The sequence below is a fragment of the Passer domesticus genome, chromosome 3, assembly GCF_036417665.1.
Source record: "Passer domesticus isolate bPasDom1 chromosome 3, bPasDom1.hap1, whole genome shotgun sequence".
NCBI classification, from domain to species: domain Eukaryota; kingdom Metazoa; phylum Chordata; class Aves; order Passeriformes; family Passeridae; genus Passer; species Passer domesticus.
In genome coordinates, this window is record NC_087476.1 from 10,370,901 (window position 1) to 10,397,126 (window position 26,226).

Here is a 26,226-nt window from a genome sequence, read left to right on the forward strand (position 1 = left end):
ACCCCACTGTTTTCCACCCAGTTACCCCAAATCCCCCAGGCTCAGACAGGGGAAAGCAAAGCCTTGTGATCCTACGAGGAGGGTCTGTTCTGAAGAGCCTGGTCAGCACCAAGGGCTCCTCTAAGGGAAGGCACAGCTCCTGCTCTGCCCTGACAGGGATTTCTGAGCAGCTGCTTGGAAACAAAACTCCCTGCCTTCTTCCAGATGCAGCTGGCTGAACTCCTCAAGGTTAGGGAGTCTGGTTAAAGAGGTCTCCTCACTGCCCCTCAAAAGGTGGTTTTGATGGGACCTCAAAAGATGGTGTTATTGGGGCAGTTTAAAAGCTTCCTCTCTATATCTCTGACTTGTTTGAAATCACTAATTCACTAATTCACTTCTATCATGTTTGTTTGTTGCTGCTCATTAAACATGAGCAGTGTCAGGGAAGGGCATTTCTCTTGGCTTTTGTGGGAGAATCCTTAAGTCTACTGTTAATACATCAGGTCAGAACCTTATAATTTCTGTGAAGTGTTATTAAAAATCATTTAATTCCTTCCTTTTTTTAGTAAATTTCATTTGTAATGATTCAATAGAAAATTGAAATAAAAATTTCAGCTAGAAAACTCTGCTTTGCATTTACTATGAAAACTGTCCAAACCAAGCTTTTTGTCTTTTTTTTTCAGTTGCCATATGATTTTGTCAAAATCAGCTTTCATGCAATATTTAACCATTAATAAGACTGGATCTTATATTCTCCAGAAAACTTCCCAAAGCCTACCTTCATAATTTCAGCATCCTGAATGACAAACTCAGCACAGAAGCAGGCAGGTTTGACCAGGACCCATCAGGCATTAATGTCTGCAGTATTTTGTCAGTGGAAACCCACCACATTTTGATCTATGACAGAGAGGTGGTTCCAGCTCCTAATTGTTGGACTTTCTGTCCAGGTATGAAGGGACAGCAATTCCCCATCTGACACTTGCAATTAGCTCATGTCACACATAAATGGACAAATATCTCCTCACGTTTGCAATAAAATTCAGTCTTTCCGTATAACATGACATGATAATAATTTGTGCTATTTTCATAGAGCAATGATGTAAGAGATATGCTGCCCAATGAGCCTGTAATAATACTAGAAAAAAAAAAGGTCTAATATGATGATGTTTATCTTTTTAAATAAATGCCATTAGAGGCCAGCCACAGTAATTGCCTCTATTGAAGAAAAAAAAGAAATAGAAAGGAATGGTGCAAAGCAGTAATCTCATACTCAATTAAGCAATGCTGACTCCTGAAATGTCTTTCAGCTTGTTTCCCCAGGAAAAGAAAAACAAATTTAGATGAGCTGAAAGTAGTGAATTTATGAGCTGAGATATAGATTATTTGCATTTTAACAGCTCAGACCTGAAGAAATGTATCTTCATTTTACAAACAGAGAAATAAAGAAGGGTCAAAAATAAAAACCAGATAAGGAAAAAAAAATTACAAGTATCTAAACTAACCACAAAACTGCGATTTTTAACTATGGAGGAAGTCCCTCTCTCTGACATTTGCACATGACAACTCAGTTATCATGCTCAGGGCTCCAGATGGGTGCAAGATAGACATATTCTCACAAGACATCAGTATCAGGCCTAGGAATAGAAACACTCACATTCCTGAGGTTTTAAACCACAGATTATTCAGTGCTGAAATTTAGAAGATCAGCAGTGTGAGATACAAACAGAAAATGATAACTTGTGTGATCCATGTTTAATCAGAAGCTTCCTATCCCAACAACAGTATTTGAAGGACCACCATACCCCCACAGCTCCCTCCTGTATGTTAAGCATTTCTCTCTCTCTCCCAAAACCTTCCTCTCCCCATAAGGCCATTCAGCATATAATTTTAATCATAATTAGGAAGGATGGATAATGAGCCTTCCCCATTGCTGTCTTTTCAGTGGGTTTGAGCTCCAGCACTTGGATCCACACTCAAGAGAGAGCAGTCCCTGCTGGGTGTGAAATAAACAGTGACAGATAAAAGCCATTCCCTTACCAGCCCTTTCTCTGCACTTGGATTTACTACAAACACGACTTTTTATGCTGTTTTAGTTAAATAAGCTTCTTCTTGTTGTTGTTTTTTGGTAGTTATGGCCCCTGGTAAGTCCCACTGTGTTTGTGCCAGGTGCAAAACATAACCATGCTGAGAGAACAAGGAGCTCAGTCTTTCCCTTCACTACTATTCAATGTTTATTTATTGCTCAGAGGTTGTTCCCCGAGATTGACCAAGGCAAAACTGAGCTTTCCACTTTAAAAGAAACTCGGTGACTTTGAAAAAAAAGACTTTCTGAGAGCATCATCTGCACTTATTCATCAGGTGGCTGAAGAAATTTTCCATCCAGCGCGGCAAAGAGGTCTGTGGTTCGAGGCGCTCTGCTCCGCGCTCCGCTGGCGGCGGTGAGATGCTGTTTGTCGGCGATCAGCCCGAGATGAGAGCGCATCCTGCGTTACATGGCAGCGCTTGTCATCATCACAGCGATGCTGCTCGGTAACGACGTGCTTGTAGCGCTGCCTGACAACAGAAGTACATCCCTAAACACTGCTCCGTCTAGACTGGGGAATTTTGCCAGAAAAGCATCACTTGTGAGCATCCCCGCACACCCCAATTCCTCGGCCAAACACCTGCCGCTTCGAATGGCATCACCTTCACCTTTCATCGCGCACCGCTCTCATCCTTCCGCGGGGAGAGCCAGTCCGTGCGTTAACCCCTTCCTCCCCGCACGGGCGATCGGCCGCGCCCGGGGTCCCACTCCCGCCCCCCGCGCGGCGCGCCCGCCCCTCGCCTGGAGCTCCCGCGAGCTCCGACGCGTCCGCGCCCGCGGCCCCCGCCCTCCGCAGCCGCGCCGGGGCCGCTCGGGGCGGCGGCGGCGAGCGCGGCTCCGGCACCAACTTTGGGAGCGCGGCGAGCGGAGCGTCCCCGCGGGGCGGGCGCGGCCATGCTGGGGCCGGCGGCGCGGATGGCGCTGGGCGCGGGGGAGCTGCCGGGCCGGCTGCTGGCGCTGCTCTGGCCGGCGCTGGTGCTGGCGGCCGCCGCCGCCGCGCTGCTCGTCCTGCGGGGGCTGCGGGACCGAGGGGCCGCGCCGGGACCCCCCCGCCGCCGCGCCGCCGGGGAGGCGCAGGAGGAGGAGGAGGAGGAGGAAGAGGAGGAGGGGGATGGCCCCGCGGGGGCCGGCGGCCGGGCGGCCGGGGCGCTGCCGGCGCGGCAGCCCGAGGAACAAAGGCGCTCGGCGCAGGTAAGGTTAGTGGGGGTCGCGCCTGGCCCGCTCCCCGGGACGGGACGAGCATCCTTCCGTCTTTCCTCCGCCGCACCTTTCCAGGGCAGAGAACAGTCCTGCATCCCCTGCGTCCGGCCCCACCGGGCTGCTGCCGTCCCATCTCACCCCTTCTCATCCCATCTCACCCCTTCTCATCCCATCTCACCCTGTCCCATCCCATCTCATCCCGCCCCGAACCTCTCGGTGTGATTTAGGGGTGAGGCGCTCAGCATTCCCCGCCGAACGCTGTGGTGGCATCAAGATGACAGTGCAAGGCAGCAGGCTGCCCGAGCACCTGGCTGGGGGTGCTGGCGCTGGCCTTTCATCCGCCGTTCTGTCTGACAGCATAACTCCATCTGAGACTGATCCTCTTTGCAGGGCATTACGAAAACTCCAGTTAATGTCCGTCATATTGTCCATCATATTAAGAAGCAATATACAAGAATAGTATCCATACTACGGTGTTAATACAGTGTGCTAATTATGTGTATTTACTCCAAATCAAAGCTCTGTTGTTACTGCATGAACACCTGGCTGTGAGCTGATGACCATGGCCACCCTGTTGAATATGTGCTGTGAGTTTGATTTGATGCAGTGTTGAAGTTTCTGTATGACATTGCCATGACTGTTCCTTTGACACACTGTAAGCTGTCTGTAGCAGAAGATCTCAGTGTAAATTACAGAAAACAATTTCACCAAGGCACTGCAATATGGAAAGCAAAGCGCTCAGAATAACTTACCAAACATAAGTACGTACTTAAAATTAATACATCGAGCTTTTTTTAACATTTTAATCTGTTACTGTTGTCTCCTAGGTCTCATTTCTGAGCAAGACAAACAAAATTAATTTGGAGGATTTTTTTTAAGTGCTATAAAAGAAGTGGGTTTGTTCCTCAGGAACAAAAATGTGTCAGGCTTTCCATTGTAACGCTAATTTTCAAGGGTTTATTATTTTGTTGTGGAAGCTTTGGCTTTTAGTCGTATTGTAGTTATCTTTTAATAAATTATTCAATTTTAGGGTATTTTTTCTTTCATCAGTCAGAGCAGAATCTTGACCTGTCTGCACAAGTACCCCTGAATTAGTAAAGAACAATCCAAAAGCAATCTGAAGAAACCTGACAGTGTCAAGGGGTGAAGAAGGATTTCAGTAACAATTTTATTATACCTTTATAATCATCAATACTAGATAACTAGAGTTGCCTGCAGAACGAATGAAAAATTTCCAGAGCCACCAATACTGGAGGCAGTGTGGGACAGCAAGGGGAGACACCCATTTTATGGTTTAATCTGTTACTATTATCTCCTAGGTCTAATTTTTGAGAAAGACAAAATAAATTTGCTGGGATTTTTTTAATGAGTGCTATAAAATAAGTGGTTTTGTTCTTCATGAACAGAAATGTGTCAGAGACAGTCCAGGTGCTGTGATGGTGGCAGGGTTATTAGTTCAAGCTTATGGCATTGATTTGAATAGATATCTTCTAGTCAGAGATGCTGCATCTCACAGGCCTAAGTAACAGAAACCAAAGAAGAGGAGGGATAAACTGAAGGGATAAATTTGTTTACAGTCATCTGCAGTTTCTGCCATTAATCTTATCTTTTCCAGTGCTGAGCAATTCCTACTCTTTAGGGACTGGGCTCTAGCAGTTGCATTTATACAGTAGCATCATATTCTGTATGAGACCCACTGATTATTGTGCAGAGTACAGAAAACATGGTCCTGAGGAGCTGGAGGATGAGAAGAGGATGATCAAGAAAAATAACTTAAAAGATCTTGAAGATAGATAACTCAGAGAAAATATCTTGCATGCTGAAATGAAAAATGAAGGCTTGCCCTCCCATGACAGTGCCGTGCCCTCTCCTTTCTCTGTTTGTCTCTTTTGTTTTCTTTTCCCCATGTGCCTTCTCCACTGCTCCTTGTCATTTCCCATCAGGTTCTCTCTGTCTTTGGAACATCATATCCTTGAGGCAAAAGCTGTATCTCCTTACTTGAGTGTAAAATGCTGCCCTGCTTTGGCACTTAGCTGATGGGAGCATGCCAGAAGAGCCAAACACCTTTGATATGCTGAAATCTGCATATGAAAATCTCCACCAAAGAGCAGCAGAGGTGTCATTAATAACAAAGTCTCCCATTCATACACATGGCCAGTGATAAGATGGGGTGTGCAGGTGTTACAGGAAGGGACCCCCTCTCTGCTGCCTGCTGAGATATGAAAAAAACAAGACACAAATTGCCTCCAGTGCTCAGGTGTGTTTATACATCCCAGCAGCCAAACATCTGCATATCCTGAAGTGGTGGATAAGTCAAGATCTTAATTAAAAGAACCTAGGTGGTTAATTATTTTTTCAGTTTGGGAATGCATGTTTGCCAGTAATTCCCAGTTGCTGCCCCAGGGGTGGGCTGTCAGGTTGCCTTCCCATGAAATCTGCTCTTACTTGGCTACAGGATGATGTAGGACTGATCTTCTTCCCCTTGTGTGTCCCTACTCCCCACAGCAATGGGCAGGCAGACACTGTCCAGGAGCCACAGTGCCCTGTTAGACCCAGACTCAGTGGCTTGTGAGATCAGTCTGTTGAACAAACTTTCACAGAGCCATGGAATGGTTTGGCTTGGAAGGGGACCTTGAAGATCATCCAGTTCCAGCTCCCTTGCTGTGGGCAGGAACACCTTTCACTAGACCAGGTTGCTCAGAGCTCCATCCAGTCTGTCCTTTAATACTTCCAGGGATGGGGCACCCACCACTTCCCTGGGCAACCCATTCCAGTGCCTCACCACTCTCATGGTAAAGAACTTCTTCCTAATATCTAACCTAAACCTGCTCTCTTTCAATTTGAACTCATTCCCCCTTGTCCTCTTGCTACATGCTCTTGTAAATAGTTTTGCCCTATCTTCCCTTCAAGTTCCCTTCAGGTAGGGGAAGGCCTCAGTTGGATCACTGTCATGGCTTAGGAATGGTAGTCCCCAATTTAGTGTGCCCCCCAAGATTCCCCAAAACCACATGCTCCTCCCTCCTGCTCTGCAGCTTTTCCCCTCCCACCTACAGTGGGATGGGCTTGAGACTTGGAGGCACAAAAGGTAAAGATCATAAAATGAGATAAGATCAGTTTAATGGTAACAGCAACGAGATAAGAAAACAATCAGGAACAGAGTAATACTAATGACAGAGGGTACAAGAAAAGAAATTATTTACGCAGAAACCCCTTGACAATAGACAATACCAGACTGGCAGGAACCCCTTCTCCCCAAAGAGAGTTCAGAGTTCCTTCCCCTGACACTCCTGGTAATGGCTGTAAGGTGGGATAGAATAAGCTTTGGGTCCTGGCCACACCTCCGGACAGTTTCTACAAAAAATTAACCCTGTCCCGTCCAGAACCAGGACAGTCACCCTGAAGTCTTCTCTTTTGCAGGCTGAACCACCCCAATTCTCTCAGACTTTCCTCATAGCAGAGGTTCTCCATCCCTCTGATCAATTTGGTGGCCTCCTCTGGACTCGCTCCAGCAGGTCCATGACATTCCTGTGCTGGGACCCCAGAGGTGTAAGCAGCCCTGCAGCTGGGGTCTCACCAGGGCAGAGCAGAGCAGAGGGGCAGAATCCCCCCTCCCCTGGTGCTTTGGGTGCAGCCCAGGACACACTTGGCTTTCTGGGCTCTGAGAGCACGTGCCTGTGTCATGTCCAACCTCTCACCCACCACTTTGTTCCAATGGATACATGGCCTCCAAACAATCATACAAGCACACTTTGAATGTGATCTCATTAGGCATAGAACAAAAAGTTACATTCTGGCTGTTGTCACAAAGCCATACACACCCAAAAAACAAAACAAAACAAAACAAAAAAAAAAGGGTCTAGAAATTACTCTATGTTTAGTCTTTTTCAGAATTGCCTTTTCCCTAATTTTGTGAAATTGCTAATGACACTTGCTGGAAGCCAACTGATCTGAATGGCAGTTGTTGAGTTGGGGGTTTGTGTTTAATCAACGTTCCTGGGCTGTTCTGCAAATTGGTCAGTTGTAAAGAAGAGCATTTTTTACAAATGCAGTGACATAATCTTCCTTAAGCAGCTTCTAAAAATATGTGCTGACACATTCCAAAAGAAAGCTTTCTGCTTTTCTGAAGTGTCTTTATAAGCTGGAGACACTTTTTGCTTCTTGAAGGATTGCTTAACAGTACCAGAACTACATATCCATCCCTTCAGCTCCAGAGTTTTGCAAAAAATAGACTTTTTCTTTTACTTTTTCAGGTTACACAGTATTTTTCATGCCAATGTAACACAGTTGCACAATTATTTTTATGCACTATCTTGGATGAGATTTGATTTTTAAAGTATCCTGGAAGGTGTTGGACTTTGGTAATTGCCTCCTTAAAACGGAGCCTTTATCCCTTGTTGAGATGCTGCTCTAATTAATCAGAATAGAAGATCCCAGGAAACTGATTTCTTCATCCCTCCTCACAACAGTAGTTTTAATCTACTCATGCTGCAGAAACTCTTTCCCCAGATATGAGAGCAGCTGAACTGAGGCAGGTTCTTGTCAGGTGTGATTGTGTTTATGGCTGCTGTGTGGCTTCTCCTGTTTCCAGGGAAGGCTGGCCAGCTGGAGGATGTGTAGTGCAGGCAGCACCATCTTAAGGACGTTTCCCTAAATCTTCTCATGCAGCTGCTTTGGGATAAGAATGGCTACATATGGCAAACCTGTCTCCCACTCCTTGTTATCAACTGTGTTTGTGCTCAGGGGGCCCCTATGGACAACTTCATCCCTGGGAATATGTGCAGACAAACAGGTTTTCTGTGCTGATGGCCCAGGTCCTTTTCCACAAGGTTCTTGGAGCATCCATGTGATGGGAGAACTGCCCCTTTCTTTTCTACATTAGGTGCCATAAGGGAAAGGGAAAATTTCACATATGCCTAGTGTGTAGTTCTATGTAATTCTGTCTGTTCATTGCATGTGTTTCCCTTGTGATTTTCCTTTCCAACAGACTCTTCTTTCCTACTGGGAACACATTTGTCTGAAGTGATTTTGCCAGGGAAAACTTTGTGTTACCACATATCAACAACAGCTATTAACAATAAGATTATTAGTATTTACAGTATTGATCAAAACCCAGGACTGTGCTCTCTTTTCCCTCCCCTTTGCAGATATGTCTCTGTACTGTTGTGAGCAGCCATGTCCCAAAGAAGTTCCTTTATGTCCTTCTGCCATGCATGGAGAGCCACTCAGTTTCCTTTGCTAACAAACACAACATTTTTTTGGCTTTCCATTTTTACCTGAGCAGAAATTGCCATTGTGTTATCCTTTCTCTAGCTGTTAGAACTGAATGAGTGATTTTCTTTGAAGCTGGTACTTTCCTGTTTCTCTGATGGCCTCTGCCTAAACCCCATCCTTTCTCCCCTCACAAATGCAGGCTTGTCTTTTCCCATTCACCTGGAACCCACTGGTTGAGGGAATAGGTCTCCCAGAGCAAAGTCCATCATCAGGACAAGAGCATGTGGTGTGGCAAAGCCAGACTGGCCAGGATGTCTGCTTCCATTTATGAATCAGGGTTAATGAAACCCAGCACTGCTTTGTTTCCCAAGCCGTTTGTCTCGCTGTCTGTGGATGGAGGAATGCGAGCCCTGTCTGGCTGCAGCAGCAGCAGCAGCACTTGGGTTTGCTCTCCCTGCGGCCCAGACCCAGGAGAGAGACAAGAACCCACCTGCAGAGAGCCAGCAGTGAGCTGCAAGTGGTGCTGCAAATAATCTGACTCAGAGCATGGAGTGTAGGGAGTGAGGACCGGATCTTCCAGAGGATGCTGAGAGGGGTGAAGACTTCCTGCTCACTTTTCAGCTTGTTGAAGATCTACTGAGAAAGCTGAAAAGTGCAGTCATACCTTGTTCAGTTGTAACAGAGCATGTTTGAGGGAGATTGTTTATTTCCCTGCTTAGAAAGTCGTTTTCTTTTTGTTCTTTTCTCCCACCCCCTCCCTTAATATTTTAATTTAGTGCATGTTGGTGTTACTTTTGTCATACCAGTATTGCCTTTTGGCCTACATCCACAACATTTTTCCGTGTTGTAACATAAAGTGAAAAAAACTCCAGTTTTTTTCACTGGAATTGAGCACTATGAAACAATTTAATTGAAGTACTTCTTAAATCTGGAAATGGTTTTGTGTTCACAGACCCCCTGCCAGAATGGGGTAGTTTTGCTTCCTTTCATTTCCAGTGTCCAACCCACTTAATTTGAGTTTTCTGAAAGTGGTAGCTGAGAACAATTTTCTGAATCTTTATTCATGTTCTTAAATGAATTTCCTGATTTCCAATGTGTGAAGCATATAATAGCTCCCTTTGGGTTTCATAGGCTGAGTTTATTTTGTCCTAGTATCCCTCTACTGGGCAAACCTTTCCATGCCTTCCTCAGGAAGGCAATTTTAAGCACCTTTCCCAAGAGGGACAAAGGGCAGTTAGTGAACCTGAAGCTGATATTCACTCAATTTTTAATTACTCCTCTAAGCAGTTGGTGGCACTGAGATGTGAAAGCTGGCTGCCTGATCTGATAGACACAAAGGTGTTGGGTTTTATAAAAATGACTAGTCTAGCAAAACTATTGAAATGCATAAAGCTTAAGTCTCTAGGTGTACAGCTTTATGGCTTTGAATACAAGGTTTATAAACCCAGCATTTTTTGGCACTTGGAGATGTATCACTTTGCCTCCTTTCTTTGTGACTTTATGTAGAACTATATTAACAGCATAAAACAAATTAAACACTAGCTCAAGAGAATCAGAAATTGCTAGTTTCAGAACAATCATCAGGAATATAACCTTAAGTTACATAAAAAAGGGAAAAAAAGGCAGGGGGTGGGGGGGAAATCCTGTTCCACTGGGTCACGAACCAAATGGCCATGAACTAAAAATAATCTTTCTATTGTTCCACAGAATGTGAGTAGAAATTAATATGCTAAGTCTGATTCCACTAAAAGTCCTGATTCTGTTTCTCTGCATATATTTGATGTATTTGGAATTGCACTTAAGACTTAATATACTCATTTAATGTGGTGGATTTAGATGTGTTTTCCCAGTACAAAACTACACTTTTCATTAAGAAAAAAATTCCCCTGACAATATTAATTTCTCTTTAATGATTGCATTAGGTTAAATGAAATAAAATAATGAAAATTCCTTTTTCCTTTTCATAGTGGCCAAATGGCACGATAAAGAGGCATGACTAATCCCCTACCCTAAGGGCTTCAAAAGGAAAGAATAGGGTAGGGTGGGGTTCCTCAGCCACACAGCCAGCTTACTGCCTGAAAAAGGGTTGGATAAGGGCAGGATTTAATACAAAAGGTCAGGCTAACATAATGCATTTCCACTGAAAGGAAATAGAACTCAGTAAAAATTCTTGGTGATGAAAGAAAGGGAGTTGCTGGTATTACTGAGGGATGGCAGAAAAGCAAGAGATATTTCAGGTTTGAAAAAAGAGCATCACCACAGTGGTGGGACATTTTCTGAGCATCAGTCAGTAGTCAGGTTTGGTATTTTTTTGCACTAGCTGTTCATTAGGAAGGATGCAACAAGGTTCAGGAGTCCCAGGTGGGCACTTAGGGCTGAATAGCCACTCAGTCATCACGAAAACCCCTGGGACATAGTAAATGACTGTCACTAGTGTATATTTAACCTCCTAGTCAGTGATGGAGAGAGAGTGGGATGTTGGTCTAGCAGGTAAAATATCATTTCAGTAGCAAATGTTGTGCTTCTCTGGTAAAAGCACCAGCAGCAGTCAGGTTGGCGAAGCACTAAAAGTGCTGCAATTTTCCAGCTCCTTGCTTACTGTCATTTATACAGAGAAAAGGTCCAGGAACATGATCCTGCCCCAGAGCCAATATCGTTTGCATCTTCCCTGATCCTCTATTGCACTCAGCATGTTCCTTCTGGATTCTCCTTGCCTGTGTGAGGGCCCTGTACAGCCTCGGGCTGTGCTCGCTTACCCAGCCAGGGGGAGGAAGGCAGTTTCATGTCCTTAATCCTGACATTTCCTTGGCTCTGCCTGTAGTCCCTCGTGCAGAAGCATCTTGATATAAAGAGAGGCTAACAGGAGGTGGGATGTGTCTTATCCTCTTATCTGTGTGTTTCTGGAAGGCTGCAAAAAAGCATCCTCCTCCTTTCCTCCTAAGCTGGTGTTGCTATTTCTGTGCCCATGGTGGCAGTCTTGCTCAAAGTGCCTTCACTTGGGAGGTCCATTTGCAAAGATTTTAGAAAACAGTGAAGATTTCATTATGAAAACTGGGAAATCACCAGGGTTTGATGACATCAGGAAGGAATATTCCACTTTCATATTGTTTGGCTTCCCCCAATCACCTCTTCTTGCATTCATCAGATAAAATTCAGTTTTCCTGAAGTTCTGTCATATAATTGAAAAGTCATTCCCCCAAGATTCTATATTGCATCGGAATTGTTGTCCACTGAGACAAGATCTGTCTGTATTTTCACACATTTAAATAGACAGAAACATGTGCCAAGAAAGAAAGAATAATATAAACTCAAGATTTTCCACATCTACGTGGTTCAAATTTTCACCAAAATGCCCACATTTTCACCAAAATGCCCAAATTTTCACCAAAATTTTCACCAAAATGTGGGATATAAAATACATATGGTTTTGTATTTTATATCCCACATTTTATGTGAGAAGCTGCTTCCCTCCCTGCTGCAGGTAGAGTGGGATTTTCCCCTTGAGCAGAGCAGGAGATGGAAAACTATTTGCTTTGTGGTGGGATTTATGGAGTGCCTCTAGTAAATGGACCTGAGAGGCTTAGAAGAGAGTGCCCATGGGAAAAAACAAGACAGCCTTGATAGCTACTAACAAATGTTGCTGGGTTTTAACAGAGAGGTAATAATTTTACTAATGTTCAGAATAACATAATTGTAAACAATTATATTGTTTGCATTTGATAGCTAGGGAGATGGAGGAGATTTTGGCTTAAGCTTATAACGTTGAGCTGGTGGAATTACTGATACAACAGGCAGGGGTTTGCCTCCTGCTACTGTGATGTTTTACTGGAAGACCCCAAATCTGTATTGTCTGTGTGCAAAGTCCACAATTTTGGGGCTTCCTCTCCTAATCATTTTGGAACTTGGGGTGAACACCACCAGCCTGCTGGGTCCGTGTCCACCATGGGCTTGGGCTGGTAACTGGTAACTGGTCTGGAATTCCAAGCAAACACCTGCAGGGATGAAGCATTTGCCAGCATACAGGTGCCTGTCATGTACTTCAAACAAGACCTTTCTGAGACTTGTGAAAAATAGCTCTAAAATCCTCAAAATGCCAAAGAGATGACTATTAGGAGTCTGAAGGACTGCAGCCCCACTGGGTCTGCTGGGGAGAGACATGGGCAGTGACCCACAGGATTTGATCTGCTGCTAACTAATCATGGCCCCATCTCAGGGACAGAGATGACCTGTGAGAGTGTGGAGAGGGAGGAGGAAGCATCAGCTGCCTTCCCTTCCCCAAGAGGACTGGGCACCTGAACTCAAGAGGATTTTGCTCCAGGCAGGGCTGCCTTCACCTGCCAGGGACCCCGTTGTCCCAGGCAGAGGAGGCAGAGGATGGATCAGGGATTAGGGTGACAGCCTGAGTCAGGCTCCCTTCTGGGAGATGTGGGTTCAGCTGGGCAGCCCAACAGGTCTGATGGGCTGAAGGAAGCCTGGGCAGTGCTGAACAGCAGCTGCATTGCACGGGGAGAGCAATGCAGAGAAGTCAGAGAAGTTCCATACCTGCAGCATCGAGCTGCCCTGTGTGTCAGGGGGAAACAGAGGCACACGTGGAGGGAGCTTCAGCCTTGTCTTGGGTGCTGCTGGCTCTGCATAGTGTGCAGTGGCCCTTGCTGTCTCAGCTGCAGATTTACACCCTCCCATCCCTGTAGCTGGTGGCTGGCAATTCCCAGGGAATTCTGAGACAGCTGAGATATTAGTCAAACTATAATTTGAAAAGTCCTTAAACATTTATCGTTTACTTTACTGGATCTAGGTAGGATAAAATCTATTATTTTGGTTGTTCAGGTAGATTTGAGAGGGAACATAAGGTCCACCCCAACTGGTAAACAAGAATTAAAAATAAGAATATTAAAATAAGCCCTCTCATGTCTATGCTGTTTCTTTAAGACAGGCTTACCCTATTTGAAAAACGACTTTGATCCTAGACAAATCTTATGATAAACCACAAATATGTCTGCTTTGGAATAAATCTTTCTAGAGTTTCTGGATTTACATTCATGAAGGCTTAGCATACACTAATTAATTTGGAATAAATTACTCCACTTGGAACAAGGCCACAAATTCTAGCCCTCATTTTTGTACAGGGGGTTATTTAGCTTTATCTTTCAGACTATTATATGTATTATAGGAAGGTATTGAAATAAATGTATTTCTATATGTATTTACACATACACACACATGTATTTGTACTGTAATTCATTTTGTTATTGTCCACCTCCTAGGTTCCAGTGAATGGCCATCTTATCACATCAGTCAACATCAGAGAGAAAAAGCTCCTCAAGGTACCAGCAAGAGTTTTAGAGTTTATGTATTATCTTTCAAGAGACAGTTGTTTTTAAAGAATGTTCTTTTTTTAAGGTAGTTTGTTATTCCTTGGTTTGCTGCACTCAAGAGATTATGCAGGAATATAAGACCATGTAATTTTCTGGCACAGCCACACTGTAGTGTTTGTCACTGCCACCACAAGAGGGATGGTCTCATCATCCAAGCCCAGAAGTGGGTGCTGGAATCTCCTGTATTTCCATTCCAGCTGTGACAGGACATTTCCTTGTGTCTGTTTAAGGGTTTTACCTTGGGCATTGAGCACTTCTACTGGTGTGGAATAAGAGGCTAAGGCTTTAAAGAACTTCCAAGGCTTTACAGCAAGTTCCAAGTTGCCCAGAGAAGTTGTCTGCCCTGCCCCTGAAAGTGTTCCAGGCCAGGCTGGATGGGCTCTGAGCAGCCTGGTCCAGTGGAAGGTGGCAGGGGTGTTGGAACTGGATTGTCTTTAAGGTCCCTTCCAAACCATTCTGTGACTTTGTGATTCTAAGTGAGGAGCAGCCCCTGAGCTGGGCGGGGGTCTGTATTTTCTGGCAGGGGTTTCCCACCTTGGAAAAGTCAAGAGCCACTGTTTAAACTAGAACATTCAAAATTTATGGTTTAGGGTTAGCGCCACAATTTCATCAAGTTGTATGAAAACAGCTACTTCTGTGCCTTTTCAGATTAGTGCAAACTCCAGATACCTTCATTAAAAATAGGCTGTCCCATGGTTTGAAGTGGGGGGTAAGGTGGGGCTGGGTTTTTTTTGTTAAGCATTGGCAGGGTTCTAACTCTTGATTATAGCATTCCTGATTTTAAAGGGAGTAAATATTTTAGACTTTCCTCCTTCAGAGAAAGAACTTTAGAACTCAGGAACAATGAATGTAAATCTTACTATAGGGCGGGTACCTGAATTAAAATGTGAACTTTCTAATCTAGAAGATGAGATTTGTAGGTCCAAAGAAATAGCGCTTATTTGTTTGGAATTTACAATAAAATCTGCTCAGGAAGACTTTTGCACACACTTAAAAGACTCCAGCAACCCCCTACTCTCCCTGAGTATCATGGGTTGTCTCCATTTCACAACTACTGCCCTGACTCTTTTTTTTCTTCCGGATGAAGCATCACAAATACTTGTTTTATCTTTCTGTTCTATATCTCTATACTGTAGCCTAAGAAGAAGAGGAAAACCCAGTGCTCAGATAAGGAAGTGCCAAAAGATCTGCTTTCTGTGGAAAAAGACAAACTGCAAGAGGAAGAAGGTAACAAAGATCTGATTCTTCTATTATCTGATGCATATTACCAAATAATAACATGGGATGAAATATGTCCAAAGGGAGGCCTTCTCCACTATTCCAGAGTTCTGTGTTAGTGGGGAGAGCTGTCAGTTTGAGAGTTATTTCTATCGCCTGCTCCTTCTGACATGTATTATGTGGACAGATGCTGTTGTGATCTGGTTAAATTACAGAGGAGTAAAGAGAACTAACTCTCTTTGAATAAAATGGATTGAACCCTGAAAGATTTCAATATACCTAAAAAATGTGATTCAAACCAAATGAGCTTAGATGTTGATATAAAAAATTGATATATTTTATTTAATAGTAAAAGAGGCAAAGAGAGAAAGAAAAAAAATGGAAAAAGAGTTATGTGGGGGAACAGGAGAGTGACAAAGATTAGGAATGTATCACCCCTCCATGGGTTCCAATGATGCCTTGTTGTTTCCCTCCATCTTGGTGGTGAGGGTCCTCTGCCTTAAAGTATAGAATCCCATGAATTGATATACATTTGGGCAGGTGGGAATGCCCACGTGCCTCCCCTGAGGGGGGCAGGTTTGACACTGTCCCTTGCAGCACTGTGGATCTCTTGCACCAGTGCAGTGCCCTGGTGCAGGGTCTGGGGGCCCCTTTGGGAGACCCTTTGAGGGCCATGACAGCCCCTCTGCTGTCCCTCACATGGGAGTCCCTTAGACGTGGCTTTCCTGGGGTGAAGGGGCCCCACAGCTGAGCTGGTCTGCACAGCAGAGGATGGCACTCACTGGCCAGAGGCTGTGCCCCACACCCAAACCCTTTCCTCCTCCCCCGTTTGGAGCAGGGTCTGTGTGAGCTTGGCACTGATAAACCTGGGGCTGTGGTCTCCACCTCGAGGCAGGTGCTGGGCTGGGCTGTGGGTGCTCCTCCAGATGCTCTGAACAATAGTGTCACTCTCCTTATCTCAAGTTGCCTTATGGGTTTAACTCACAGTTTGGGGTTTCAGTCAGGAGGCCCATCCAGGGGGGGCTTTGGTGCTGCAGCTTCATGATGCACTTTTCCTGTAAGGGGCAAAAGTCCTTCATAAAGATAAGTCCTTTAAGCCATAAACCACAACATTTCAGCCTCTGGCATGGGCCATGTGCTTTCCTGCCGCACTCCCCAGGTCCTGACTGTGTACACAGGGAGGACAATCTGCAGGTGAGGAAGGATCTCTGGGCTCAGAGGCCCAGTGGTCAGCAGGGTCCTTGCCCTAATCCTGTGGCCTCTGCCATGCTGGTACACAGATGGAGCAGCACTGTTGTGCCCATGACTGAGGCTGGTAAAGGTGCTGGGGCAATTCACAGCCAACTTGCAGCACGCCTGTGAGCAGAGCCAAGACCTTTGTTTCAAGCAGATCTGCAGAGAAATCCGGCAGAGGCCAGCAAGGCTCAGGCAGCTAGAATTTCACTGGAAAATACATTGTATTCCATGAGCCCCTCTCTGCCTCCCCCCACCAAGGGTTGCACTGAAAACAACAAATTTTAAGCTTTTGTGGGCTTAAAAGATTACAATGTGATTAGTGTGGTGCTGAGAGCAAGAGAAGCCCTCGCTGCTGTTGGACCAGAATCCTTCCTGGGGCCTGTGAGGCTGCTGGGGGAGAAGGGGACACAGCAGAGGCTTTCTGCAAATGGATCTGTAATTTTTTGAATGGATGAGCCAGCTGAATTGTGTCATGTGTTTTTCAGACATGAATGCTTCATGTTTTCTTCAGGGATGCTTCAGAGAAAGGAAGTGTCTTGGTCATCTCCAGGGGCTGTGTTTCTTCCTTCATTAACCATTTTTGCCAGCACCTCCTCTGACTTCTTGGTCATGGAGGGCATGGATGGAGACAGGATGTGGCCCCACGGGTGTGAATGAATGTGTGTCTAAACCAGCTGAGTGGGAGAGGCTGTCCACACTGCAGGACAAGTCTTGGGGGTAGAGGAACCCAGTAAATCAAAGCTTTATTTAATGATTAAGATTTACATTAACTTCTCCCCACTGTCAGACACACAAGGTGGCCGAGCTCTGCTGTGACATCTCCCCCAAGGGAATGGGTGTCACATCAGGCTGACACACAGGACAGGAGAATATGTGCAGTTGCATGAGTCAGGACAACAGACAGGTCTGTGATGGGGATTTCTTATGTAACACATCTCTGCAGAGGAAGCAAAGGCTGCACACAGGAGACCTGCTGCACAAGATCTGATGCCTCTTTTACAGCCAGCATCAGAAGCTTTCAGATGGCTATTTACCTTGGTGCTGAGCAGTAAAGGCAATGAAGAAAGTTGTTTGATAGCTTAAAAATGAACTTTGCTCTCTGTTGCAGGAGTTTGGCAGACCAAGATCAGCAGCCGTGAAAAGAGACACTTGAGGAAGGAAAGGCTGAAACAAAAAGGTAAATGTACAGGCTCAATTTACACACCTGATCTGGCTGGGCTTGTTACCCCTCCCCACAGCCCAGCATCTGTTTGCTCTATTCATCATTTGGCAGCAGAATCCATGCACTTACTGAAGCTATTTACTTAAGAAAAAAACAGCTTTGGGAGCTTTTACTTGGGAGCTTGCCTTTTACTTCATGCTCTCATTAAAACACACAGCAGAGCACACAGCATTACCCACAGGGCTTTGAAAGCAGATGTCTGGTAGATCGTAGATTTGCTAAAGGCTTGGTGTCACGTGGGCTTGCTCCTTTTGCATGGCTTGATAGAAGTTTTCTGATGATAGACATTTAAAAACACAAATAATTTTCTCAGTTCCAAACAGGTTCTTTAGTCCAGGATTGCCCAGACTAAAGAACTATAATAGAACTATAATATACTCTTATCCTAATGAGATAAAATGAAACAACACTTTGTGCTCACTCCATATTTTTTCTCTGAGGATTTCAGGGTGTCTGCTGTGCACTTAATGCCTATATACATTTCTGCTAATCATGTTATATATAATAACCACTATATGAAAGCAGATAATGGAATTAAGACATTTGAAAGTATTTTCATTTTCTGTGATAAAATGATCAAAATAAACTTTAGGTTTATAATATTAAGGTAATTTAGAAGCTAAGATAGGAGTTTGGATATTGGAGAGACAGCTGGATTAGGAGATGTTGCTGGATATATGTGTGAGTTAGTGCACTGTCTGCAATAAGGTTCTTAAAGTGCTCTCAGATGCTCTATTAAAATTGAAGGGTAAGGGAACAGGAAATTTCAATAGAAAAATATACAGACACCTTGGGACCACTTTATCTATCATTTGGATTATATAGAGTTAAATATCAAGAGTTTAGATTTTTAACTCTAGCTTTATCAAGGGTCTTTAAAGGCTGGAGATGCTGAGGTGTCCTCTTTCTCTGCAGCAAAGTGAATGGGTCCACATGTCTTTCTTCATGTAAGTTGACCTGTTGTCATCAGTGGTGCCAGCTCCACGTGCAGAACCCCACAGGAACTAACCCTAAGGTCATGCAGGTGTTAAGGGCTTTGCTGACCCAGGAAAGGGAGCTCAGTTCACCAAGTCTCATTTGAAGCACCAGAAGGCTTTGGTGCAGCCCTGCAGCCTGGGCTGTGCAGAATGCTGAGCCTGTGATCATGCTGGCATGGGCATTTCCAGAGTATTGAGATCTGATATAGGAAGAAGCTCTAACCCTGCTGAGTGCTGGCAGCTGTTCCCTGGCAGGGGAGAAACAGCAGCATCACCATTAAGGTGTGTGAAGGTGGAGTTGGCGTCAGCTGTTGGTGGTCTCCTCCTCACCAGAGCTCCAGAAAATGCTTTGCTATTCTGGAGGCTGGAGTCATGAAAAACACTTGAGGAGTCCTTTGGAACAAAAATGTTGGACATAACTGTCATTTTTTAAAATATTCATATGCCTGCACTGATTTCTCTAGCAGCCTTGAATGACCAACATCCAAGAGGCTTGCTTTCTTTTTTCTTGGAGGTCTAGGTGTTCTCTTTCTCTCCCTTTACTGCTCTGGGTCCCCAGCAGGACTCTGGAGGCCTTGAGCCCCCCCCCTCCAGGGAGGGATGCCCAAGGCTGCTGTGGTGCTGTACTTCTCACATTGGCCTTCCTGTTTTCCACTTCAGTGTCCCATCCCAGGAGCTGCACTTCACTGCCACCATGTCTGTAAATAGTTTCAGTTGGAAATAGTCCGATGGGTTTAGATCAGCCTTTGTTCTGTTTTCTCTCCTGAACAAACTCTTCCTTGTAATTAAAAATAATGGTGATCCTGTGGTAATGTTTATTCCCAAGCAGACCCCAGCAGAGCATCTCTGGGTAGCTCAGCAGTTGAGCCAGCCTTTGACTGGGACGAGAAGAGAGCGGTGTGGCCACTCACAGAGGACACTGGTGGTGGTGGAAAAGGTGCTTTCTTTGCCAAGGCAGAGTGTGGGCCCGTGCTGAGGGGCTCAGGAGCCCTGCGGGAAGAATCGGCAGCCTCCAGGTCAGAAGACGATGTTTTCTCCAATGTAGGTGAGTGTTGACATTCCAAAATTGCCAAGGGAAAGCTTCACAAATTGCTGTGTCCTCATCAGAGTGCAGCCCCACTGACATTCATCCTGCACACACAGTGTTGCCCACCCCCCCAGGACCCTGCCAGGTGTCATTTATGTCCCAGCAGTGTGAAAAGAGGGGTCCTTATGGCAGGAACTCCTTGCTAGGTGCAAGTTGTTTTCTACTCACAGGTACTATTTGTGTCTTTTACAACCAAAGCCTTGCCTTCTGAGGATGCTCACACATGGTCAGAGCTAGGCTCTAGTTATATCTGTGTATTTCAAAAAAGGAAAAGGCAGGGTATTCCTAAATCAAAAGCATTTGATTTTGACTACATTCTCAGTGATTAATTGAGCATGGTGGCTGAACTGAATGGTATATTAAGGCCACATGATGACTCACCTTCAGCAGCAGTAATCCAGTACTCTGATTCCAGTACTCTGATGATTCAGAAAATGTTCTTAGGTTGCTCTCATGTGAGTTGCCCTCTCTGCTAGAGTCCTTTTCTTGCAAAGTACAGGGTTGATGGGGGAGGACATTACCATTTTTACTCTAATGCTTTCAAAAGGCCAAATTCCAAAACATGTTGACAACTTTGCCAGCAGTGCATAAAGGGAGCATCGGTTCAGAGGAGTGAGGAACTTCAGAGAAGTGCCATGATGGTGTGACATGCATGTTGAAAGTGTGAGAAGGTGTACATGGTGATGGGGCTGGACTCCCTCTGTCCATAAAGGTGATTTCTCCTTCCCTGATGCTTGTCCAGCAACAGCAGTGGATGTAGGCTTGGAATAAAGAGAACATGGAAGGGCTGTAATGAGCTTGGGAGCATGAGGTGGAAACTGTGACCATGACATCAGATTTTGGGTTACTGTTTGTTTGCATTTTAAATTCAGGAACCTGGGATATTGCAGATGTAAAATCCTGCCCTGTGACCTTTGGAACATTGTCAGATCTCTCCAGGGATTTAGGTGAGTGGCCTCTCGTTGTACTTCTATCTGAATTCTTCTATCACTTTCCTAGCTGCTTGGCTGAAGCAGCTCTCATTGATCACACATGGGTCTTCTCCTCTGGAGCCACATCTCATTACTCACTCTGCCTTGCAGAGCTTACTTGCATCTGCAATCCAGCACACCAGTGTTTTAGGGAGCGACACCAGAACCTTTTGTTGAGTGCTTTCCAAACTCATGTAGTCATCTTGGAATCAATTAAAAAAAATACTGCCTCCCCTGCAGATTCTTTCTGTTAGGTTGACTCACACAGAAGGTTTCTGTTGTGCTCTGATAACCAACAAATTGGGAGAATTTCAGACTGAGGGAGAGAGTGAATGTGCAGCTTGGAAAGGCTGTGTTAGAGGCTGCCTAGCTAGCAGCTTCTCATCCAGCACAGTGAGGGATTTCCTGCCTGAGCCTCTCCCTGCGTGGCCTTGAGAAGGATGGAACATCTCCTTATTTTGTTTTAAGCCTTATTTCTGGCTTCCACTTTGCATCTTTGCAACTGTCAGTCTTCACTGATTGACTGCACACACCCCTGGTTCATACATTCCCTGCCCACCAGAAACTCACATTTGACTGAAAGTTTAGCTGGATGATGAATGCAGAGTCTGGTCCTGAATCTATCAGAGATGCTAAAGACAAGCATAGATACATATAGATATCTGTGCACAAGACCGTGTGTGTGATGTTAGCCAGAATGATGAAATCAGCTTCTAAAGCCAGATAAGGCAATTAATACAACACATGCCATATTTAACCATCTGTTTTCCAATACTTTGTCAGTGGATTCAAGCAGTTTCTAATGTATTAGTACTCAACAAGGAGAAATATTTTTTAACATCTGCATTTATGCAGCAAAAAACCAAACTGATTCACAACTGTATAAACCTCAGAGTTCGTTAGGTGAAAGGAAGAAAGGAAAAGCCCTTGATTGATGAAAGATATGAAGAATACCCTAATCTGTTATGTACAGGCCTTAGAAAGGGCTGAGGGGAGTCATTCAGGGAGGCATGAATCCTACTGGTTGCTTTAGTTACTGAAAGTAATCATCAAAGCAACTTTTTCCTCCAGCAGCTCTCTCACCTGTGCTCTTTCATAGAGCAATTAATTTGGTAATTACAGATTTCTGTTAGCTTGAGCAGAAGCCTTCTCACTGAAGATGGTGGGAGTTGGAGCTGGATCCTCTGGATGCAGCTTTTGTTCTGCAGGAATTACAGCTCCCTCCTTAGGTCCCCAACAGAGATGTGCCAGAAGTTTACTTTTCTGAATGTTGTTAGTGTAGCCACTCCTGAGGGAGTTGTTTTTAATAACTTATGCATGTAGTGTCCTCATCCAGCCTTTGTTAATAAATCCACAGTGATGAGAAGCATAGATTAATGTGTGGCTTAAATTACATAACGTCCAGGCATCGTGACATAGCGAGCAGACAGAGGCATGGTTAATTGCTTTTAATAATGTGAATATACCTATGTGATTATCTTTTAGGTTTGGGATTTGGGCTTTTTTTTGTTTAATTTTTTAATGAAGATGCTTTCCTGTGTGCAGATAACGTGAAGAGTAAATCATCTGAGGACAGTCCTTCCAGATGCTGTTGGCATGGCAGCTCGACTTTCCTCCCAGCAGATGATGCGTGGCAGGGGCAGGGTATGTCTCTTTGCCCTTTTTCTGTAGACAGACAAGTGCACCAATGCAGGAACTCTCTTCAGTCCATTCCCTAGGCCCCAGACATCAGGGTCCACTTCCCATGTGGCTCATTTGCTGGTCAGGGAGAAATCCCATGTGGGTCTGGTTTTGAGCAGGTGCCCAGAGCTGCTGTGCTGTCAGGCCAGCAGTTGTCCACGTGGAACCCTTGAGAAGGGCAAGAAAGTGCATTTTATTTATTTATGTCTTCCCTCAGAAGAAAGACAAATAATGCAGAAGGTACAGTCTGTTTTGGTGCATACAGACTGGTGCAAAGTGTGACTAGAGCTCCTGGGCAGCAGCAGCAGCTGTAGGGGGCTGTCTGCAGGCTCTCCAGCAGTGCCCTGCTATCAGCTGCGGGCAGATAAGCTCAGGAACAGGGCAAGCACAGGGCAATCCCTCCCCACACCCTGCAGAGAGCGGGTCAGGGACCTCCTGAGCCACAGGCAGCAAGATGGGCTCTGTGTTTCAAAAAGCCCCATGTGTTAGCAGTCAACTCAGATTACTGAATTTGTGAAACGAGTTCAAAGCTGTGTTTGGTTTTCATAACTGAAGCATTGTGTTTCCCTCCCATGGTTGTGTGGGAAGGTGGAGCTGAGTGGCCTTTTCCAGGCAGCTGCAGCCTGGGCTCAGTGGGGTGGCTGGGGAGAGACGTGGGAGGACAGGGTGCTTTGCAAGCTCCGTGTACCTTTGCCAAAATTTTAAATTTCCTTGGAAATGCCCTGAACCCAGATGCAGAATACAGCTCCAGTGCATTGTGGCAGTCAGGATTTCAGTCTTTTTAGGATTGGTAATGGGTATTTTTGTAGTTTTGAAAGAAAGACAAGCATGGGTCCTGAGTGGCTGGAATAATTTGGCATGAACAGTGTGGGTATTAGATGAACTTTTCTCTTGACCTTTTGGTCAGGATTGAGTGAAGTATTTATATATACCCCTGTTGTTGGGAGGCCTTTCCTTGCTCTTGCAGGAGTGATGGCTGATGAACTGAGCAAACCTCTTTGTGCTCTAGCTGCTCTGATTGCTTAACTGCAGGAGAACCCAGAGGGGTGGAATGCATTAAGGAGAAAAGATTGTGGTTGTCTTGCTTCTCTGCCCAGCGGTAACTGAAGCTCTGCAGCAGATGCATCATTTTGGCCGTGATTTTATAAATAACACAGTTTGCTTTAAAGAGAATAAAAATAAAACCCCCAACCCTGAGCCTTCCCTTCCCTTGGTGCTGTGTTTCTTTACCCCTGCGTTGCTGCAAAGGGTGCTTGGCCCTTTCCAACTTTGGAGCCCCGTGGCGCCCACGCGGGATGGAGGGAGGCAGTGTGGGCAGCTCTTCAGCAGCATTCCCTTGCACTGCATTTAGCACATGTCAGACTTGGCACACTCTGGCTTGATCTGCACTTGCAAAGCCAAGCAGAGCTCTGCTTTTGGAGTTCCATATCTGTCTGAGAGTAGAATGATTGGAGCAAATTCAGGAGCTTGCTTCTGCAAACATCAGAGCAGAAGTGTTTAGAGGATTCAGTCTGTCTTACAGCTTGCTTTTTTGTCCTGGTATTTTTTATCCTTTGAATCATCAGCCTTGCTATTGATGCAGGGGAGGGGTGCGTCAGGAACATGTATTCCCTGAATTTAGATGAGGTAATGGTTGGCATTAAGGTTGGCGCTGCAAGCAAAATGAGCTCTTAGACAGTTAAACACAGCATGTTAGCTCTTGCAGGCTTGGGAACTTTAAAAAAAAAAGCCATTCATAGCCTAAATATGACCTGGGGTCATTTCATCAAATCCAGAGCAGTACATGTAATGAGTCTCTTTGTTCTGTGCTGGGCTGGTACAGCTGAAGGAGCTGGATGCTGGACTCCTGCCTCTGGCCTGGCTCGTGGAGCTGCCTTGGCCTCCTCCCTGCTCCACATCAGGTTATCTTTCTGTGAAGTACCAGCAATAACAACACCCTCACTTACAAAAGGCTTGAGATTTAAGTGTTAGCACAACTGAAAGCATATATACAGAGGGAGAGAGGGAGTTAGTGGTAAAGGGAACTGGACAGTCGCTTTTGGAATATTTAAAATACTCTCAATCAGGCTGGTTTCCAAACAACACACTCCTGTGTTGACATTCATTAATGATACATGTTTGCTGGTGGTTAATTCTCAATTATTGTTGTATCTGGAGTCCTGTGTCCATTTCTGGGCTCCCCAGTACAAGACAGTCAGGGATATACTGGAGAAGGTCCAGCCCAGCCTGTGTATGAGCACCTGATGGGGTCATGGTCTGGAGAGTGGGAAACAGGCAAATGGGTAAGAAGTGAATTTCCACTTATCTATAAGTGAAAGCTTTTTTTTGGGGAGAGTGGTCAGGCAACAGAACAGTTTGCCCAGAGAGGTTGCGGAATTTCCACCCCTTCAAAATATTAAAAACTTTGCTGCATTCCTGAGAAACCTGCTGTAGCTGAGCCCTCTGAGAGACATGAGGTGGGACTAGACAATCTTCAGAGGCCACTTCCAACCTCACTGATTCTGAAATTTTCATTCTATCATCAGTCATTTTCTCTGCATATTCAAACAATTAGTCCTTAGCAATCTAAGCCTTTGTTAGCTGGGGGCATTCAGTGCCTTGGAGTTGAAGCCTGTTGGGCTTCAGCTGCAGTTGAGGGTCAGCACTGATGGCTGCAGTCCCAGCAGTCCCACCAGCAGGCTGAGGTGGCCAGGACTGCCATGAGGGAAGAGGGCCCCAAAGTGGGAAGCTTTGCTCATCATCTTTCCTCCTTACTCATCATTAGTGTTTGCATACTTTTAATTCCTGTCACAAAGAATTAGTTTATTTCAAAGGGGGCTGAACCTCTTCCAGTCCTGACATAATTCACTTCATTTTTGAGCCTAGGAGGTGCTCTGCTTTCACCAGGTGCCTTTCTTGCTTCTTCTGCAGAGTTGCTCTTGATCCTCCTGCCTCTGTCTTGGAAGCTTTACTTGCATGTGCTTCCTTTGTGTACCTATGGCACACATCTGTCACTGCCCCTTTGGTGACATTTATGTACTTCAGCTTTGCTGTCCCACAGAATGCATCCCAAGCTGTGGCTGGTTGTGCTGTTATAAAACATGTAACCCACACAGTGCGGGCTGGGCTGTTTCAGAGCACTTGTGTCTGGTTCCAAGGCAAGGCAATACTAATTTTATCCCATGCATCTGCTTCCAAGTGTAGCGGACCTGTGCTTTGGCAACAGCGCAGTGCAATCTCAGAAAATCCACATTCTGCTTTGCAAATGCAACAGCTCATGACCACGAGAGTCACTTTTTATCTGTGTCTTGGCATCCTCCCAATGAACCCTTCTTGATTGCCAAAGCAAATTTTCCCCATAACCTTAAGAAAAGTTCCGCGTCTCCTGACCCTGTGTCTCCTGACTCCCAACCTTCCTTCTGTTCCAGAGTTACAATCAATTGTAATTCTTTTGTTTTATGGCAATCAGTAGCCTTTTTTCCACTAAAAGAAGTCTTCAGTTTCAGTCTGAAGTTTATTTGATATTTTGCCTCTCCTGAATTATGCTGAAGGAAGGTGCCAAATAAGGGATTCTTCCACCCAGCTATTGACCTGTAACACAGAACTTCAAGCTTTACACTGGAAATTATCTACCCAGTTCAACTGAATGTATTACACTTAATCTACAAGTGATGTCTTGGCAAGGATTTGGGTTAGGACTATGTTAGGGAAGTAAACTGCACTTTGCAAAGGGATGGGTTTTCTACAGCAGCCACAGAAAAGCTCAGTGCCATGGACAATATGCAGCCTACTGAGGGGTTTGCCCTGCCAGATGAACCTCCCTTAAGTTTCTGCTGCCCAAATTTTGTGACAGCATGCAAGAGAAATGCTGGTAGATTAGAACCCAAATGTGCAACTCTGAATAAGAAAAATTTTAATCCCCTTCTTGGTGACACAGACTGAGTTTTGCTGCAGTACTTTCCAGTTTCATTTTCCAGGCCAGATAATTAGGTTCAGCCTGTACAGTAC

General features: G+C 45.1%; 1 protein-coding gene across 3 annotated transcripts in view; it reads left to right on the forward strand.

The window, feature by feature from the left end:
• The first annotated feature begins 2,575 nt into the window (after positions 1-2,575).
• LOC135295965 (protein LYRIC-like) overlaps positions 2,576-26,226 on the forward strand; it is a 30,982-nt gene continuing 7,331 nt past the window's right edge. The window contains exons 1-7 of one of the 3 annotated variants that reach the window (XM_064411839.1): positions 2,577-3,253; positions 13,738-13,797; positions 14,985-15,075; positions 17,411-17,479; positions 19,328-19,546; positions 20,461-20,535; positions 22,105-22,203. In XM_064411839.1, coding sequence (XP_064267909.1) covers positions 2,957-3,253; positions 13,738-13,797; positions 14,985-15,075; positions 17,411-17,479; positions 19,328-19,546; positions 20,461-20,535; positions 22,105-22,203 — 910 coding nt within the window. In that variant the 5' untranslated portion in view covers positions 2,577-2,956. Of the gene's footprint in view, positions 3,254-13,737; positions 13,798-14,984; positions 15,076-17,410; positions 17,480-19,327; positions 19,547-20,460; positions 20,536-22,104; positions 22,204-26,226 lie in introns of all 3 variants that reach the window. The other 2 variants (XM_064411840.1, XM_064411841.1) reach the window with 2 other exon arrangements.